Source organism: Pleuronectes platessa, chromosome 1 (assembly GCF_947347685.1).
Source record: "Pleuronectes platessa chromosome 1, fPlePla1.1, whole genome shotgun sequence".
Lineage (NCBI taxonomy): Eukaryota > Metazoa > Chordata > Actinopteri > Pleuronectiformes > Pleuronectidae > Pleuronectes > Pleuronectes platessa.
The window spans coordinates 16342926-16363496 of record NC_070626.1 but is presented as its reverse complement, the minus strand read 5'-3'; the positions used below and the strand labels follow the sequence as shown (position 1 = coordinate 16363496).

Below are 20571 nucleotides of genomic sequence, written 5' to 3'. Positions count from 1 at the left end.
GAGGTAGGTCAACTCAAATAATAAGGGATCGGGAAAAATGAGAAAAATAAACTGGGAATGTAGCCCAATAATGTTGTGGTCTGAGATGGCGTACGATAGATGTCAATTTTTTATCATTTCACTTCTCAAGTGTACAAATTTGACCTTTTCACAGAAAAATCTTATATTATGTAAGACTGAGAAACTCAAAAAGTTTTCTAAGTCACAGCTCTCTTAGTACTTTATGAAATATAAGCAGGCAAGGTACATTGCAGAGTAACTCTGTTTGACAAACCAATCATGCACCATTGGCAACACATAGTTCACATTAATCAATCATAGATGTATCAGTCAGTTGAAAATTGTTTTCACCCTGTCAAGACATTGTGTTCAATAGTTAAGTTGTCGAAAGATATTTCCAAACACATATACCCCTGGGAACTAGTATACGTGCAGATGAAGTGTGAGTGTATAGGGTGTCTTCTCCAGGGAGGTTTTGTCATCACTGCCGTTTGATGGATCATTGGCAGATTTATGCAAAATCTACTGGACGGCTTACCATGACATTTTATGAAAGGATGGGGAATGTGTCATAGCCATTATATGGTGCCATTCAATTTTGACGTGGATCTGGATCAGGGGGCAGAGCCAGGAATTTACAATTCATCATTTTTCAACATTACTGTTTATTCTCTGAGAATAATTCATGGGTCTTGGCGAAAAAAAAACATCTGGCATGTTTAGATAACTGATATTTATGAGTCTGTGCAATTTGGTGCGGATCCCAAAAAAAATCTGGATGAGTTTCATAAGGGGTCTGTTGGGCTATTCAGTGCTTTTCTGGTTCATTCATTGGTTTATGGTTCCCCATCCATGACGAGTATCTTCATATGAGAAGTTAGATATAGTCTGGAGTGTGAAGCATTTCATGGATGTGAATATACATACTGAGGGCACTCAGTTGAAAAGGATTTCCTAGCTATGGCTGTGTGTCTGTGTAGACTCATAAAGAAGCTATACCCTGTCATCCTGAGTGCACACACATCATATCACAGTTTAATTATTATCTTAGTCAGAGTAATGAGTATTCATTTAATACTGAGTCGTTTTGCTCTCGGTCATATAGTCATCATGATGATGTGTATGTCAATACTAACTCTTGCATGTAGCTGGGTCATCGGATCCTTCCCACGTCCCATTGGCAAGGCAGCGAAGTGTCCGATGCCCCAAACCCAAAAAGTAGCCCGATGAGCATTCCAGCATCACCATAGACCAAAACTCTCCCAACCCTCCATAGAGCAGGTGGTAGGTCATGTGATCCGTCAACACGCCCTCAATGATAGGGCAGTGAACCGCTAGAAAATAAAAATACAGCAAAAAAATGTTTTAACTTAAGAATACCGCAGGTTTCTATAATACACAATTTATAAACTAGAAGAATCTATTATTTTAGCTATAGGTGATATAAAAAAGCAAGATTTACTTAAGGAAAGTAATGATCCAATACAAACTTTGTTTGGCTTTATATATACTTAATATACATATATCGATAACAACTATCTATCTTTCTCATTTTTTTTTTACCTACATATTCTTCTCAATTTCACATTTTCGAAGTCTGCTTCATGAAATGTCTTCCACATACCACAAATCTTATTATTTGTTAATAAATTCTACCTTTAAACATATGAATTACACAGAACCCAGGTTACTGTGTGACATATGACCGAGGACATGTCATTTTAGGAGTAGTTTGTCAATAAAATAGTAGTTGCTGTTTCTGGGCTTCAAATGTTTCTCCATCTACTGAGCAGGACCGTGAGATACAGATATGAGTTCTGCTAATAGCTACTTTTTGTTTTCTTGTCAACTTATACCTAAATCCAAGTTAAAAAAACAAAAACTCACGTAGACATCTGGGGACTGAGTCAGCATTACTCCAGGTGCCATCCTCCAAACACACCACTGTCATCGAAACACCGGGGTCAAGTTGGAAACCCTGGTTACAATGGTAGGTAACTTGGCTACCGACAGTGTACTGGTAAGCATGGAAGCTGCCATTGCCTGGCGATTGAGGTATTCCACACGAGATAGCTGCAGCATCACAAAGACATATACATCATGGAGGGAATTCCTCTAAGACAGTGAGTTTTTAACTCAGGTCAGTTCACCGCTGGTCCTTTGGACACCACTGTAGATGATGAATGTTTTCAAAAACTTTACCTTGACAAAAAGGTGTCGGTGTGTCCCACTGGAAAAGCCCATTGGACTGGAGCCGGCAGGTGGAATTGGTTGAGCCCACCAGGCGGTAACCACGGTTACAGAAGAACTGCAGTCTGCTGCCTGGTTGGAGTTTGGTTCGGTTGACCACACCCCCATTCGCTGGGGGATCATTAATGCTACAATAGGCCGCTGGAGACACAGAGGAAATAAGAAAGACAGGGAGAGTAATGAAATAATATTTTCTGTTTTTTTTTCAGTTCACAGGAAACATTATGGCTCCAACTCCCATTACCAGGCACTTTGGATAAAGGACAGTGATTACCGTCCATTTCCTTCATTGCATTACAGCTGGTAAACAGTGTCAGTGAGTTCAGAGAACATGCTCAGAAATCTGTAAATAAATTAAAGACAGCAGCAGAATATGTTTTTATCAATTAAAGTCCTTGTTGGCAAACCTTTCCAACAAATGTTATCGTTTCTTCTTCCAAGAACTGAGCATAAAGGCTGAACTACTAGAGGTCAGACAACGTCAGGCACTAAATGTCACAAGAGGCCACTTGGTTCCCACTTGCCTGACAGAAATCAGTAACAATCCAGTAACTTATGCCATTTTCATCGGGTTAGGTGTTTCATGTCTCCCTTACCCCAGTGAATCATATATAATACAGCTCACTCTACCTGCTCTAAATCAAACTGCTCCATCTGCATAGCAAATTTGTATATCTTATCACAGCGTCTCTCTGACATCATCATTTGCTGGTTGTAGAAATATTCAAAGATGAGTCCTTTCATTTCTTACTAGCGACTTTTTAACCGAGAGACAAACTCCTCTTGGATAAGATTTTATCCCAGAGCCTCCATATCAGGTGATTTACTGTGGTCTAATACTTAGTTTCAGTGGCAATTTAATCCGGGCTGTGAGCGATTGCATGACTTCTCTCCCAGTCTGCAGCAAACACAGACACATTTAATTCCTGGATAAAATAAATATCAAATAACCTTCAAAACCTTTGTGATACAGAATGCAGTATTTAATTAATCCCAATGGGGTACTTTACAAGAGAACATATTGCTAAAATTCAAAATATACCTTTGCAGACAGGAAAATATGGATAGTCAGGACAAACTAGTTCAGGAGTGTTGACAATGCAACATGAGATTTCACAGACAGCTGTGTAGACTACAAAATACAACCAAAAATGTTTTATATGTTTAAGTATGGCCATTTGAATAATAATCAATTAAACAAAGTTTGAATCAATTGAGCAGATGATTGCTCTAGGCTATTTTCCTAAATACTGAATCCTTCATTCACATACGTTCTTATTTTCCCAGGAAAAAAGTGACCTTTGTGCCTGAAAAAGTTAAAAAGGTAAATTTACTCGACCCAATGACAGGATAGGTAACAGAGACCCTTACATACACACTCGCATCCACATAGATGCACACACACACAAGCACACATACAAACTTGTACTATTGTGGGGGCCCTCATAGGCATAGAACGTTTTTTTCCCCATAATACTTTTTGTTTACTTAAACCCTGAAGTTAATTGAACCTTAATCTTCCAGCTCAGGTGCAGAAGTGATTAACATAGCTAATAAGTCATCAATCCACGTTATATGTAATTGATAAACATACAATATATGTACTGCACTTTGTGTGTATGCTGTTTTTCAATATAAAGCTCACCAGAGCATGAATAGTGTATGGGAAGTAAAAAAAACGACTATAAATGTCTGTTCTCTATATAGCTGCCGTTGTCACGGCAGTACAACACCATGGGGAGAAGAGGATGCTATTACTTCAGCCCATTGTGTAGATATAACCCACAGACTGAAATGTATCACACATTACTTTTCAGCACAGAGATCCAGGTCCCTGACCTTGTGACTCGCTCCTGTTGAGCCCAAACGGGATCAGAGTTGCTGTAAATTGTGTTTTGTACAACTGAGATTGATTAAGAGCAGCAAATGTAAAAGTTTCGGCCCATGATTAACGGGCAGCTGAACCTCATAGCATGAATCTAACAGAGCTAATGGTTAAAGTACCATGGAGTTGGCAAGACCCTGCAGAGATAATACACTCAATCTGAAACAAATTGTCAAATTAACAAATTGGTCTTGCTAATTTTCCTTGGCTCCTAATTAGCCTGATGCATTAAACAAACAATGTTTCCAATTAGCAGTGTAGTTTAAATGATTGTGGCTCATGTACCTACACCCGTGATGCATCGATTTATCTTTCATGAGGAGAAAGGCCTTTGGGTTGTCTATTTATACAGTGAGATCGTTTTTTCTATACAGCAGGATGGGAACAAATTCAAGTTGGATTTTTCTTTGACATAGTAGGACACTCACGGCCAAAAACATCTCCTAAAAAAACCTACAGAGAGAATCAGCCTATGAACATAATCAGTTTTCACAACTTAAAGCTGTTGAACAGATAAGGAGTTAGCTGATAAATCATATTACCGATATAACTCTCCTGATGTGCAGTGGCTGATTATAGGAGCAACGGGTAAGAAAGAAAAAGAAGAAAGGAAAGATCTTACCTGAGTATCGCATCTTGAATCCCCTCTTGTTGGTTGCGTGATCAGTGGACCACCGCAGGTAGAGCTGATTTGTCTTGGATGTGAAGTTCAGCTGAGATGAGTGGTTACCACTCAGAGCAACAAGCAGAGGGCTCTGTCCCGAGGATCCTGGAGAAAACAAATTAGTGAGACTTTAGAGCTGCTGTGTTTACAGTGGACTCTATAGATCACAATTTGGAATACTCATATAATCAAATGAATATCAGCATGATCTGAGATGGAGCTATACAATATTTTGCAGTTTGAGACAGTTTTATAATTTCTGTGTTATGCAGCTCATGAAGGTGACGGCATCATTGAGCTGTTAGATGCCTCAAAATGGTTTGTTACCAGCTCTTGCAGAAGGACTGGTATTGTTTTTAGAGAGCGTGTGTGTGTGAGTGTGTGTGTGCGTGTGTGTGTGAGTGTGTGTGTGTGTGTGTGTGTGTGAGTGAGTGCGTGTGTGTGTGTGTCCATCCGTCTATCTGCCTGATTGAAAATGGGTGGGGTCATGAATACTAAGTACTCATGGGTTAGAATCAATCCCATTGGAAGGGCTCCCTGGTTGTAGATGTATTCTGATTGGAGCATATTGTCTTTTTTTGAAAGCCTTACCAGTCTTTTATGAATTTTTTAATATAGCATTGTACCCATTATTTAACAATAAAAACATTTACACACTTAATCAGCTGTAATGTTGACACCTATTGACATTTTGTTACTTTTCAACAAAGTGAAAGGGACTGCAAATCAGAAATTGTCTCGGCACAGCCGCCTACTCAGCAATTATGCCATCGCCGTGGGCAGCATCAGAGACGAGACTGAGTTGAACAGGATAATAAAGATATTGAATGTTTCCTCATCCTGCTCGGGGATTTTATTACAAATCCCAGAATTCAAAAGATATTAAAGTCATGTGTTATGTTGGCTCATTATGATGTTGGTTACAAACTAAGCTGTAGGCCCCTTAAATAGGACACACGGATTTAAAGATTTGATATTCTGACAGAGATTTGCAAATAATTTTTAGCTGTCAGTAATGAAGCGCAGCATAAGTTCAATCACTAAGAATATCTGAAACACTCATTTATTCACAACTCTCTCTGTTTCTGAGTCTCCTTCTCCACACTTTCTGTAATCGGCGGACTGTGGGTGTTCTCTGTAATCCAATCAGATTCTGCGTCAATCTTATTCAGCCAATTGTGTTGTTGCTTTCAAACTTTAAATCTTTTCTCCTCTCTCTCGTTGTCATTTCAGTGAGTCACTGCGACTCTCCTCCACCTCAATAACCTCCAGTTTTCATACCAAAAGTCCGTTCATTTTTGTATTCAGATTCTCAGCATCCCTCCCTCCCATCACAGCCATCATCACCGTCTAGACGCCGGCGAGGTTTCCTATTCTACTCACGGCCTCACCCCTTTGAATCATGATAGCGTCATGAGGGGTCTAACCGCCAAAAGACTTTCATTTATATTACATCACTTTCTCAACTCTTCTTTGCATGACAATACACTTTTTTTTAAGACTTATTTGTGAAGTTATTGCACAAACTAAATAAATAAAGTTTAGAAAGTTAATTCACACACTTGTGGTTCTATCTTTGTGACGAAAAGAGGACAGACATAGGCACAGTGTATTTGCCAGCCCCTTACCTTAACCATAACCATCACAACTAATTTCCTAACCCTAACTTACACAGAATTCTAACCCTCACCCCTAAACAAAGACTTAACCCTCAAAAAAGCCTATGAAAGAGTGAGGACCAGCCAAAATATCCTCTCTTTCCAAAAATGTCCTCTTTCTGTAAAATGCTCAAAACGGTCCTCAAAAATATATAAGTACAAGTACACGCACACACTTTCAAACATAATGAAACATTTTTGGATTCCAGGCAACAACAAGTAATTGCTGTGCATCTTATCAGCTGTTGTGCTATTTATTTGAATTTGAAAGACATGAATTAAAGCAGTGTGTGATGATGAAGTGTGTATGTGTGTACAGAGTTGTATTAAAAACAGAGGAAAAGCTTTGTATACCATCAAAAATCTCTAGTTCATCAAACTGTTTCTCGCTGTGGAACATCTCTACGTAGATATTGATGGTATAACCTGGGAAACAAGAGAAATGCATTTACAATCACGTCAAAAAGCTGTAATATGAAGTCTGTACCACATATACATGCAAACACACACACATTGCACACAAACATGTATGCATATGCATTATACATGTAAAGTGCACATGAACATGCATATCTTTTATGAGTGCACAGTTTTGCAGACATCACTCTGACACATTATATACATAGTGTATGCACCCCCAGGACACACACTGTACCTTGAACCATACGTAGAAGCCAGGAGCATGTCTGGCTGTTGGGGTAGTTGCTTGGAAACCCTGGACTAAGTATGACTCCTGATGATGAAGACCGCTCCTCATTGGCCGGGCACTGGGCTGGAGGGTGACAGTCAAAAGCTTGTCAGATTGACCCAAACATTGAAAGATTACAGCTCGATTTCTGGCGTCCCTTTCATCCAATGTTAATGTTATCCTGCCCACTTCCTTTACCAGTCTTGTGTCACCAGCACTTTTGGAAAAATAGCCTTTTCCAGCATGGAAATTCAGTTCTTAATTCAACTAGTTTGCACTGGCAACAGATGAACTGGGGTCATGTGGGGCTTAGTCAGAATGTGTATAATCTCTAGACATATGGTGTCTGCCTTTAAAAGCTTCCTAACCAATGAGTCATTTAAAGCCTCTCCCAGTCGTTCTAGGTGATGACTGTACAGGTATCATGTCACAGAAAAGGATCTGTCCTCCAGGTTGTCTGGGGACACACTTTGGTTTCATGTTCTCTTATAAGAGTGCTTGCCTCTTTTGCTCCAACTTTCTAATGGAAAGCACAATGTCCATTCTACTTGTACTTCTAGTGTAGCAGGAAAGGATAATTCAGCAATAGTCATCAGAATTCAGTTTCGTCATTGAAATACCAGGAGCTGGTTCTGGCAATTGATGTATTCAAGATGCTAACTGCTACTAAAAATGGGTGCTTTCTACATACACTGACATTGAAGGACCAACAGGGTAAATTAATTCTATGCCTCTTCACTATTTTAAGTATAATAAAATGAGAGGCTTTGGTATAATACGTCTAATTGACTGACACTGAGCTTGGTGGCCGATGTGAAGGTGAAACAATAATTGCACAACAATAACCAAATTACGGCTGTATAAAGTGCAGCAATATATGTCCTCTGATTCAAATTCTCTTTTGATTCTTCAAGTTTTGGTTCACATTAGTGGGTAATTGTAGCAATGGTAGTAAGGTGAATTAGCCTTAAATTAGAAGTCCGTCTTTAAGGAGGAGACATGCATATCAGTTACTCATGTGGACTAACACTCAGCCAGAGTAAACAGCTGTATGATATCTCCTGTCGCTGCAAAGAGAACTTGGTTAACACAACTGAAGTCCTGAAAAGACCTGGCTCCTTACAGAGCGGAACAATACAAAAAAAAGGCACCTCAAGTTGCATTATGGGAAATGCAGGATTAGTGTTGACAAATACACACATTTCAGAGTAAATACAGTCAATACAGTTAAAATTGAAATGGATTTTAAAGAAATAATGCTGTGGAACACATTGATGTCAACGTCAGAGAGATACAAAGGGTACAATAGCCAGAGGATCCTTAAAGTTTAATTTCAATAACTTAATTTGTTTAACCAAATTAAGTTCACTACACAATCGGAGCTCTTCAATTCTGCAACACTTGCTGGAATTCAGGGTCATATTTTTTTACATTGATGAGTGATGTCTTACCTTGACAGGATGGTGGTGGGGCCTCAAAGAGCAAGTGGGAGTTGAGACTGCACATAAGCTCTGCTTTTCCAATCAGTGTGTATCCAGGTAAACAGCGATACTTAACAATATCACCTAAAGCAGAGGAGATATTAAAACCTTGTTGAACTCCATTCTATAAGCATTTCTACAGTTAAGTCTTCTTGATCATACAATTCATCATACCTGGGGAAGTATTATGTTAAACTAGCTATAAGTCTGACCTGTCTGAACCTTTACGGTATTTATTTTGCATGCAGAGTGCTAAGACATTTTAAGAGGCAGAATTGACAGGCCTGCAATCTTGAAAGGGGGGGAGATGTAATACATGTTCCAAACATAGCACCCAGGAGTGTAAAGTCAAAGCATGGGGCCTCTGTACGTTTAAACGTTTGGCAGAACAAAAACACAACGTTTACCCTTTCCTTAACTCGTTCACAGGTTGCATAATTGGCTTTTAGACTGACCGACAATAAAACTGGCCCTGTCTCTTGGAGGCTCTCCGCTTTGCCAAGTTTTATGGATGTAAATTTGACACTGCATGCTCTCAAATGTTCGAAGGGCTTTTAAGATTTGTATGTGTGATTACTGCAAAGTCCCTGGCTTGGGTCTTTACTTTGTCACAGAGGACGGAATTGAGACTTGCTGTGAGTAGGTGCTTCCTGTTGCTGCTTCTGTGGTGTAGTGTAGTGGCAATTATTCAAATGATCCTTACACAGTAAATCACAAATATAAATTAGTGCTGTCACTGTCAATCACGGCAAAATGTACATTATCTGTGTCCTATTAGAAACAAAGTATCAAGTTCGTTTTTTTAATAAAACTTTTACACCATTATTCATTCTTTTTTAAAAGGTCAAAGACAAAATTATAAAAAACAAAAAAAATCTCCAAGTCTTTCAAAAATTAACTAGGTTTACTGGGTATGTAAAAAGATGACATTTCAAAATGTACGTTTTCTTGAGAAGAAATATTTTTATACTTTGCCCGAAGCGAACTAGACTCTGGCAGGGTAGCACTGGCAGGGTAAATTGATTTTTCTTTGGGTTTTATGAAATGTCTGCTTAAAAAAAAAAAGAGTCCTCAAAAGGTCACCAAACCTTAAAGTAAGATGCTTTGAGCAAATCACATAATACAGAGCTGAGGGAAAATGGAAAACTTGACAAGCGATTATTTCTCCTAAATTGAATGTTCTTCAGAAGCTTATGAAAAAATACAAAGTGTTAGACTTCAAAACGAAAAATAGTTGTGTTTTCCGACAGTGTTTGTTGTTCGACCAAGCTCTACACAATAGACACAACACAATAAAAACAACACTGTAATTAGGACGTTAGTTTATAGAACAAAGCTTTAACTGACCACAAATAATTGTAATGATTGCCCACAGCATTTCATTACCACTACTGCTACCACTGTAAATTCCATTAGGACATTTTTAGAAATGATGGAAGCCTTTCAGTTTTCCCATTAATAGAGCCTTGTTAATGTTTATGCTTTTAACCAACATCATCAGTGATGCTTCCCCCTCCACCCTCGGCTCTCCTCTCCTGAGCCAGCCCCACCTTGAAGCAACTTCTGCTGCCTCTGGTTAATTTGATGGTTCTTTGAATGCTGGCCCTTGTGATGCCCAGCATGTTGTACACTCTGCAGAGAGACTAACTGTACATTGAGAAAAGCCTGCCAGAGTCATGAAAATCCAAAGTTAACAAATTAAAAGTTATATTCTATTTTATAGCCCAGAGTGATATGGGTCCTCTGTCATTTAATTTGAGTGATATTATTAAAATATACCGAAAATCTTCACACATGTTGCTTGTGTCTGTGCGTCACAGATACACATGCACACACAGAGGTTGGTATGTCTGTTTTTCTACTGTCAACATATTTTTTGCTGTACGAAGGTTATAATTATTAATCAGGCTCATTACCTATCTGGAAGTCTTCATCTTCATATATCACCTCTGCGTTCTCCACAGCAGGCGGAGGAGGGCATTTCTTCAGACGATAAGCTGGAGAGAAGGAAATACAGTAAGGTACTCTCTATTGATGAGATAGAAATACTCAAAGATATGAATTAGTTTATTCTTAAAAAAGATTGTAATGCAGTGAAGTGATGGAGAGCAATAGAAGTGAGTGAAAGAAGAAACGTAGCTGTGCTCCAGCATCTCTCCCTCTGGGTCTTTTATCCCACTAAAACCTACGATAGCCTCTGAAAGCAAACAACCTCAAATAGACATCATGAGGATTCTCTGAAAAACTTGAATTGTCAATCTGCAATTAAACCTTTCTTTTTCAGTCTCAGTGAATCATGATGTATTTCATCGGTCACGTGTCTTGAATACTAGGACATCACATTAGATACACTTGTGTTGCATTGAGCGACAAAAGAAAGATTCAGCCGTCAAAGTGGTTAGTGCACAGCATTACTCACTCTCACAACATATTGGTAGGTATTCTATTTACAAATGCAGATGAGATGAAGATAAATTCAACTTTTTGTCCACTCAGTTGCAGAATAGTTGTTAGTGAAAAAAAGCGGGTACTTGGTGTATCTGTCCCTTTACCCATATGTGTCAGACTGTATCACATTACACGTACATTATGTTATGCAAACAAAGCTACTGTGTAATGCCACCTATATTACAGGTATGTGTGTGTGTGTGTGTGTGTGTGTGTATGTATTCCTGTACTCATTGCTTTGTGAGGACCAAGCAAAGACCCTACAGAGTGAGGACATTTTGGGAAAGTGAGGAAATTTTAGCCGATCCTCACAGCCGGGCTGTGAAAAAGTAAAGATTTGGATTTAGGGTTATGATTAGGTCTAGGTTACGCAAGGTAAGGGGCTTGGGAATGCAGTATGCCAATGATTGTCTTCACTAAGATAGAAGTAAAAAATATGTGTGTGTGTGTGTGTTTGTGTGTGTCTGTGTGTGTGTGTGTGTGTGTGCGTGTGTGTGTGTGTGTGTGTGTGTGTGTGTGTGTGTGTATTTGTCTAATTGTACCGTGGAAGTTGAGTATGAAGAAGCCTCCAGTTGAAAAGTCAGAGTGAAAGCGAATCAGGACCTTTGGGCTGCTACTGTATGCTGACTCTAATGCTGTGTTGCCACTGAAGACTCCAAGCTGAGGGCTGGGTGTATCTGGGCCATCCCTAAATAAAGAAAGAGAGACAACAAAGACAAGTGGTGATGTTTAAACTGCAGGTAGGATACACTGCAGCAAACAGATGCAGACGTGGAAAACAATGACTGGCAAAAAGAGATCTATGCATATGACATACAATGATTTACTATGTCTTTAGAAAGTGAGCAAAGCCCTTTCAGTTAAAAATGTATTAGGTGCATACTAAAAGTAACATTTGCAATGAAACAAGGGGTGACATATACATAATTATAGCTTGATGTGCAAGATAAGGACAACACAGATCAAATCTATTATAACATTAAATGAAATATGCAAGAATTATAATTTATGAATTATAATCATAGAAACTATTTAGGAATATTTTCCTTACAATCACCATAATAAAACTTAAACTGTCAAATTCCGTAATAATAGTGATACAAATCTACCGTTGATTTTCAGGGGGATCATGGGTTGAGAACAGTGTGAACGTCTTAGAAAATGATAATTGAGGATATACTTTCACTGACTGGATTTAATTTCTAGGAAGAGAAACTGAAACCAGAACACGGTAACCTTCTTCAAAACAAACACAAAACAGATATCTGCTCAGCCCACATGTGTCTTCATTGAAGTGGTAGAAAAAATATTTATATTTTTTTTCCTCTTTGTTTTTTTTTAACAAAGCCCATGGATTAAAGGCCTAACTTCACTCATTAAATGTTGAATGTTTTTGAAAGGTTACATTTTATAAAGTTTCTAAATGCCCAGTTTTAGGTTTTTAATGAACATGCCATTGGATTAAACAAGGGTTTTAAAATTTTAATTCATAAGGAGGGCCTGGGATCTCTAGGCTGCTCAATAATTCAAGGTCTTGGGAAGGTGTTGGAGCTCTTTGGAGAATCAAAGTGCGCTATTTGGATCATTTAAATCTAAACTGAGTCATAAATTACAAATCCATGTATACTGTATTTTGTGTGACAATCGTTTAATTACATAACGCTTTATTGTTTATTTACTCAGACACAAATCACACTCTTCCCTGCAATATTTTATTGGTATTCACAAAATTCTTTGTTCACCACAATGTATTAAGCAGTCAGAAAATGTGCACGAGAGTGAACGTGACTCGGAACACTAGGATGATCCAACCTGCCAAGACAACATGATAAACATGTACCTCTTAAAGTGGGTAGTTCTACCATCAAAGACTTTGACAATATCTTCGGCCCATATTTATTTTTGTATAAATCTGAGTTTGAGTGTTGCATTCAAAAAATATTTCATTTTATTGTTTTGAAAGAATCATTTATTTAGTAAGACATAACACTTATATTCTCTGTTTACCACAGGTGATTGGGGGCAGTGCTGGGATACGATGGGTTGGGAATAATACATTAAGAGAGTGATGGGGGCTGACACCATTCACCTTCAAAATGAAACCATTTTACAGTATAATCAGTGCATCCTTGGCCACAGCACTCTCAGAGTCTAATGGAGGAGAAAACAGTGGATCCCCGACAAAATCTTCTTTGAGAGTAAACAGACAGCTTTGTGCTGAAGTTTCAGATTTACCATGTGAAAGAATCAGAAATTACTGACGGAACAACGAAACTGTGACATGAGACGAGACTTTGTGCATCAAATATCGTGATGTGCCTTAAGTGCTGTTGTTTTTTGCTGCTCCGACAGCACTTATCACAGCTGATTGCTGCAATTTTCCGAGCTTTTATAGATGCTTTTTCCTGTTAAATGAAACAAACCATATCTGTGTTTACCGTTTCTGGTTTGATTTTTCTTTCTTTTCAAAAGACCAGCACCAAGAGAGATCCAATATTATACAAAGCACCAATAGTGCGCAAAATCATTTGAACATTGTCAAAAATATTTGAAAAATATGGTTATTTAATAACCTTTTCACTTGATTAGATGATTTCAGTGAGTAAACAGTATAACAAATTACTCTGCTGTTATGGTGTTAGATGCATCGCCCACTGTTAGAATATGGTCCAGTGAATTTAGGCAACATGCCAAAAAACGAATGGTGGCAGACCACAGAGACAACCTAGGTCCCTGGCATCTGGATACAGCTGCTGTCACATGAACTCAGTGGTACTGGGCAGTAACCAGTTAACAAATATGCTGAGATATGAGACAACATTGGCAAAACACACCAATCACTACTTCAATGAATGCCAGACCAGAAAGAAGCTGGCTGGTAAAGAGAACCACTAAGAGTGAATATCTCGTCTCATCAGATCATTAAAACTGCCTGATTGTTTGAGTGCTTGCTTTAAGAGTCAGCTGTTCCAGGTGGCATTTCAAAGTGAAATGCTCAAAAATAAAGCAATGCCTATGAACATATTACTCTATATGGCTTCTAATGTTCATTGCACAAAATTTTGATTTATATATCTATACACAGAAACCATTTGAAAAATCTTTGGGCTACAGCATCTACAACTGGAGGTTTAATTTGACCAGAGACATGTTTGCTTTGCTCCACTTATTCAGATCCAGTATGAATCGGCTCGGGATCTAACTCATAAAACTATCCATTAAAAGTTTCATATTTCACTAAATAGAAACTATGTATCCAATCAATTCCTTATTAACCCGGCAGTTCACACAGGGAATAATCTGTCTCCTCCCACTCTCTGTCCAAGTCAATTCACAAATCCAAACAGTCTAATGCCCAATTCATGAAAAGAGCGGTGGCCCTGATATTATCCTCTTGTGAGTTCCATTAGATAATGTCTGATGTTATGTTTTTATTCACTGCTGATGCACATAATTATGGTACAAAATCTATCATGGATGAAGGAGTTTCAGAAGGCCTGACATGTTCATGATTTCAGTCATTCATCCACTGGAAATACCCATGGTACATCTCACAATGCTACAACCTTGTTTGTGTAAAGCAAACTTGTGTGTGTCTGGGCAAGTTGAAAGCACCAAGAGATGAAAAAAAAAAGTATTAAGCTTCAGGCCACAAGGATGTAAGCTAGAATGCAAGATCTGTTGAAGCACAGATGAGCATTGAGTGCATCTCCAATGAAAAGAAAGGTGACCTGAGTCAGTGATGCAGTAAACTTTCTTCTGACTGACAACAACTGGAAGGCAATTACGTGTGTTACACCTGTGCTGTGATGTGCACCAGCAGTACATCTGTCTGTAGTAACACATCTTTGAAGTGACATACCAGTTACGGCTGTAGTTTTGAAATAAGTAATTTGTTTTATGCACATTAGCTGATTCAAATACATCAAACGTACAGGCTGTGTCTTTGATGGTTACTCAGTGCTCGAAAAACAGAGAGCACTGACGTAGGTAACCGCTCTCTACCCTTTACCTGACTGTAATGTCGATGCAATAGACCTTTCGGATCATCCACTCTAAATCTGTCCACAGCCCTGGAAGGTAGATGGTATCCCACTGGGTCTTAGAAAAGGACTCCTCTCTTCAGAGTCAGCCTCCAGTCACTTCCAAATATATTCATGTGTTGGAGATATAGCTTGACTGAGCAGTGCTACAGTCCATTGTGTAGGCACTAACCTCACCTAACACATGTCTTTTTGCTACCATACAATCTATAAATGTGATTTTATAATTCTATTCACCATGAAATGTACCAAAAACACATACATCCCAAAAAATTATTTGCAACTGTAAAACCAGCCTATCAACACCGATCTCCTTGGCTGTGGTGGCTGGTGAGATTGAAGGTGAGTAGTCACCGACTGTGAATCTATTACTTTCCCTCTGCCTGCATTTCAGCTGCTCACTCCCCAGAGCTTGACTCCTCAGCCCGAACATTAACACCTGACCTCAGCACAAACATCAAATATGTCTTTACTGAACCAAACCTGCACCAATTGATGACATGTCCCAAATACTACAAACTCCTATTTTTCTTCCTTATAAATTCACTGTTCAATATTGTTTTTTTGTGGGCAAACAGAAACTGTTAAGTGAGTAATTTCTCTTGGGCTGACCCCAACTTGTGAGATCCAGTTGAGTCCCGTTGGATTTGTGACCCCCCAGCTCCACCATCCTTTTCATTACTTTTCCCCGCTCCCCACTGAATCTCATCATTACTGCCAGAGTTCCTGAGCCCTATCCGGGTCTCTGTGTGGCCATGGTACTGAGTTAGATTGAATTGGTCAGTGGTCCCATTGTAAATGCATTGCTCTCACACCCTCTCTATTACAATTTTACCTCCACACTGAATCCTATTATTACTGCAGGAGAGTCTGTGTATGCATATCACAGAGTATGTGAGTGTGGGTGTATTATACTGGGGGTCTAAGGAGCTGCGATCCCTCTGTATTGACCAAGCCATTCACAGATGGATTTGAGTTGATCTCCTTGTATGATAAAGTAATAAACAATTGACATATATATAGTATTCCTACCTTTGCAGAGTCAAGACTTTTTTTATAAAGTAAAAGACATATGAATCCAAAATGCAATCAATACCAGGGCTGTCTGTTTGAGAGAATATATGAGAGGGACTGACAACGATGAATAAAAAATAAAAGTAAAAGTTGATTCGCCAGTTTCTTGTTAGTGTGCAGAGAGAAGACAGGCTATAAGAGCAGTCAGGACTCAGCCATCAGTGATGCAATCATTTCCAGGATAAAGGGCAACGTTGAGAAGAAGCTTTTGCATTTGTGTGTACGTGCATTCAAGTGCGAGTACCCACACTTACCAGACAGCAATGTAATCAGTGACAGGCTCCGTCTGCAACAAGGTAAAGTTGATATAAACTCCATGTCCATGGGGAACAGTGATGAGCCAGATACAATCCTGGGAGTTGGGATATTCATTGGGGTACTGAGGTGAATAGATGGTCCCATTTTCAGCCGTGACATTATAGCCGCAAGGAGCTGTAAAAAAGCAGTGTTGTAAAGTTATCCATTTGCAAATTTCACTTTCTTGTAACGTGCTAGAACTGGAAGAATCAGGGGCTGTGACTAACTGCTGAGCTGCAGACAGTAAAGATTATAATTATTATCATCTCTATTAACAGCAAGAGTTATAGTGGTGGTAGTAATGAGGACAGTGATTTTTGTATAAAGGAGTCACCCATGTTATTTACTTTCTACGTATTTGCCAACAGTGTTGATTTGTGTTACTGGTGACATACAAACCTTTCATCCAATTAAAAGACATGAACCTTTTGTGGAATACTCTCATATAAAAGTCATTGGTTCTTACCGTCACAGCGTGGAAACGGGTGGTTCCACTTCCGGTTGGTCCCATGCAGGCAGGTTAGTACGGGGTGTCCAATCAAAACGTAGCCTGGGTAGCACTGAAAAGTTACTGATTGGCCAGCGCTGTAGTCACCGTTGATGATGTCACCATTGGGGAAAGGAAAAGGGTCCTGGCAGTTTTGCAGTTGATAGGCTAAGGAGAGACAATGAGAATTTAATTTAGACTAATCTGTTTAATTCCAGTTTTACATGATATTTAGGCTTCAGTAAAATAATACAAGCTGCTCATTGGTTTCCTACAGGAATGCGTTCTTTTATCGTCTGAATAAATGCAATGTAGTTATGTTTCTCTATTCTCTGTTAGTCTCCCGAGTCCCAAATGCGACTGCAAAAGGAATTTTGAGTTTGAGTGTTGCATTCAAACCATATTTTCTATCTACATCTAATAGACTTGAAGGGGATGAACAATTCTATGTTTAACAGAGGTCACCAGCAGTAAGTGCAGCAATAAATCTTATCTGCTTCTACAAAGTTCTCTGAAACACTGAAACTTTTTTATCACATCTCACTCCGTGTGAGTGTCATGGTAAGTCAAGGCCTTCCATTATAGGTGCTATTGAAAAAGAGCAGTGGTGACTTTCATCAAAATGAGGTGAGAAGATAGAGATAGCACGAGAAGATGCAACCAGCACCAGGTCAATACAAACAGGGTCCGTGCAGATAGCCCATGCAGGATCAAGAATGTAGCGAGGAACTGGATACAACACAATCAGAACACAGTGTGTGTGCAGAACACCAGTGGTGCTGTTCAGTATGACCCAGCCCATGAGCAAAATGGAGAAGCCACAACAGAGTTTTGTGAGCATAAGAATGATTGTCCTGTTGTACATTTGTATATTGACAAAACTAGGTGGACATGATAGAAATACACAGGCAACACAAAAGCCGGTGGCATCAGATGTAGAGATACCATATGAGCATTTGCAGCAGTGGAACTACAACAAAGAAAATGGCTTCCACAGATTCCAGGAACAACCTTCCATCTGATCATATCAGGGATGTTTGTGTCAAAACCTCAGCGTGTGGGTAGATTTCCATTGTATTCATCCAGATTTTTTGGGGATCCAGCCCTTATCCCACTGAGGCTTTACAGATGTGCACATGACTAATGAACCATAAATCTCTGAGGCAGAAGCTGAGCTTGTATCTTCAAGTGTGCAGGGGTGAAGGTTGGAGCACTGCCAATCGTGATCCTCAGGGGAAGAATCGAGAATCTATACGTCTATTACATCCGACTACCGACGATCTAGAAAAAGGGGGCATCTGGTACAACTCCATGACCACACCATCCACATCAGTGCCAACAGTGAGGGCTAGCAATGACAAGCACTGCAGTGTTAGGGAACTTGGCCATAACAGATTGGAAGAAAAATAGGAAAATGATTGATTGTGTCCGAAATCATCCACTCACTCACTATTCCCTGCTCGGGAAAAGAAAAAGACGCTTTCAGACCCTACGTAGTTGTGTGTTTGCTCTGCGCCATTAATGACATCATTATCGCAGGATTACGACATACAACAAAAAAAAAACAACGTCGGCCGGGGGAAAATCTTACAGTAAATTTTAAATGTTTATTTTACAAAGATATTGATGTGATATGCTGCTCTGCTTCTCTTATATTCATACAATGGGCCGGGCTGTTCCTGCTGCCCTCGCTCCTCCTGTCTCTCTGCTGAGTGCACAATGCATGATGGTAAATAATGCTCGTTTAGTAACCATCGGTTGTGCACTACTCTTCATGATGCATTGTGGGAAACAATAAGTGCACTACATACGGTATGAAAACTAACATTCAGACACCATTACAAAATGCCGATCTGACCATATAGTGCACTATATAGTGGATCAGTGAGGGACTTTGGACCATTATGATTATATGGGTTAGTATGTAAGTTAATAAGCCTTGTTCTAGTTATGCTGGCATACAGGCCCACAGTGCATTTCTTGTGTCTTTGAAGTGAAACACTCAGGGCTACAAGTAAAGCCTGCTGGACACGATGGCTGTCTCTCACAGGGGCTTACTAACAATCCATCTCTTTTAATGATGAGAGAAAATTAAGCCATAAGGTTTTTTTTTAAGTCTTTAACATGACTCATCCGTGGATCAAAGCTCAAAACCTCTCAGCAATACATGTTTTCATCCTACTCTTCATTTCTTGGCGCAAGCAAAGCTTTGTAATTTGGCCACTAGGTTTGGATTCAAAAACATTTGAGACCAATTTTTTATTTAATCATCTGAAAGCAACCAGCTTGTGTTCTCTACCCCAAATACGGGGGGGACTAAACATTTGGCTCAGTTTGAAAACAGGTGTGTGCTCTCAGCATCCCTTGAGGGGCTGCTTTCAACTGAGAGCGCCTGCAGGGAGACCTCAGGGTTTGTGGCACTCAGTGTCTGCAGTCATCGCCTTAAAAAAAACAACATCTTAATTAGGCAAAAATAAGAAACTCACCCTGATAATTCAGTTTGAATCCCGGCCTGTTCTCTGAGTGGTCACTGTAGAAGTGAACGATTGTCAGGTGGGTGGTGCTCAGTAGAGGGGGCGGGATCTGCGAACCAGTAAACTGTCCAATAAGAGCAGAGCTATGCTGTGGTCCGGCCCGGACCTCTAGGAAGTCATGGTTGTCTTCAGAAGAGAAGTTTTGGAATTGAATATGGGCTCCTAGAATACAAGGACAGAAATGCATGAGCATTGCAATGTAGATGGTTTTAACAACCATCAGGATCATACATTTCAGGACTCAAGGGGGAATTTAATGGATTTAAGAAAATCAACAAAAAAAGTTAGAGTCCAGAAAAAAGTCCAGACATTTAGCGGATTTTCCCTTTAACATATGAATAACACAGAGTTAGATTGTCTGGATCAGAGGCCTTCACATCAACAGGAAAATGTCCAGAGCATTCAGGCGAGGGGTTGTCTCCGGGTAGAGCATGCAGGAAGCAGAACATGTATTCTGCTGCGGAAAGCAGAGTGTTTTTGTTTACAGCAAATCCACAGCCGTCTCTGCCCTCATCACCAATAGCTCCTAAAATCGAATTGTCTTCCGAACTGGCCCCTGTTTTTCATCCTGAGACAGTTGTACGCCTCCAGTTTCACATCCGTCATGTGATGGACACCTCATCAACACGCCCACTTGCTCGCTGTGAATTTTCTGGACATCTCTCATGCGCTCACTGGGACATTATCCATATATTTGACTAGGGGGCTGTCAGGAAAAGTTCAGGAAAATGTCTGAAGCAACTGATTTTGACATTTCACACATACAGCCCCTCTGGAAAGTAAAGGTAATTCCGGACTTTGTTGATTGTCTGAAAGCAGCTACAGAGACAAGAAGATGGGCCAAGTGCATTAAGTTTACAAATCTTTAATGGTGTGTTTTTATATTGCTATTTAAATTGTTTGTTAGCATACAATTAAGACAACTCTACTTTTGTTGCCTGGGACGATTGTTGAGTATTCTGTTATCAGTATCATTACCCTATCAAAAAAAGAATCACGTCATATAATTACTATAATCTGGAATAATGACGCACAGATAAAAAACGGTGTCCTATTCGGCAT

At 39.4% G+C, this 20571-nt stretch overlaps 1 protein-coding gene across 1 annotated transcript in view; it reads right to left on the bottom strand.

Annotated features, from left to right (window-relative positions):
- LOC128442454 (CUB and sushi domain-containing protein 1) overlaps nt 1-20571 on the bottom strand; it is a 289198-nt gene that overhangs the window by 42188 nt on the left and 226439 nt on the right. Inside the window, exons 42-53 of the mRNA XM_053424918.1 lie at nt 19462-19671; nt 16955-17143; nt 16446-16623; nt 11617-11762; nt 10543-10623; nt 8597-8710; nt 7113-7229; nt 6812-6883; nt 4758-4904; nt 2203-2391; nt 1888-2073; nt 1137-1334 (exon numbers count right to left, since the gene is read on the bottom strand). Of these exons, the coding sequence (XP_053280893.1) occupies nt 1137-1334; nt 1888-2073; nt 2203-2391; nt 4758-4904; nt 6812-6883; nt 7113-7229; nt 8597-8710; nt 10543-10623; nt 11617-11762; nt 16446-16623; nt 16955-17143; nt 19462-19671 (1827 nt within the window). The remainder of the gene's footprint in view (nt 1-1136; nt 1335-1887; nt 2074-2202; nt 2392-4757; nt 4905-6811; nt 6884-7112; nt 7230-8596; nt 8711-10542; nt 10624-11616; nt 11763-16445; nt 16624-16954; nt 17144-19461; nt 19672-20571) is intronic.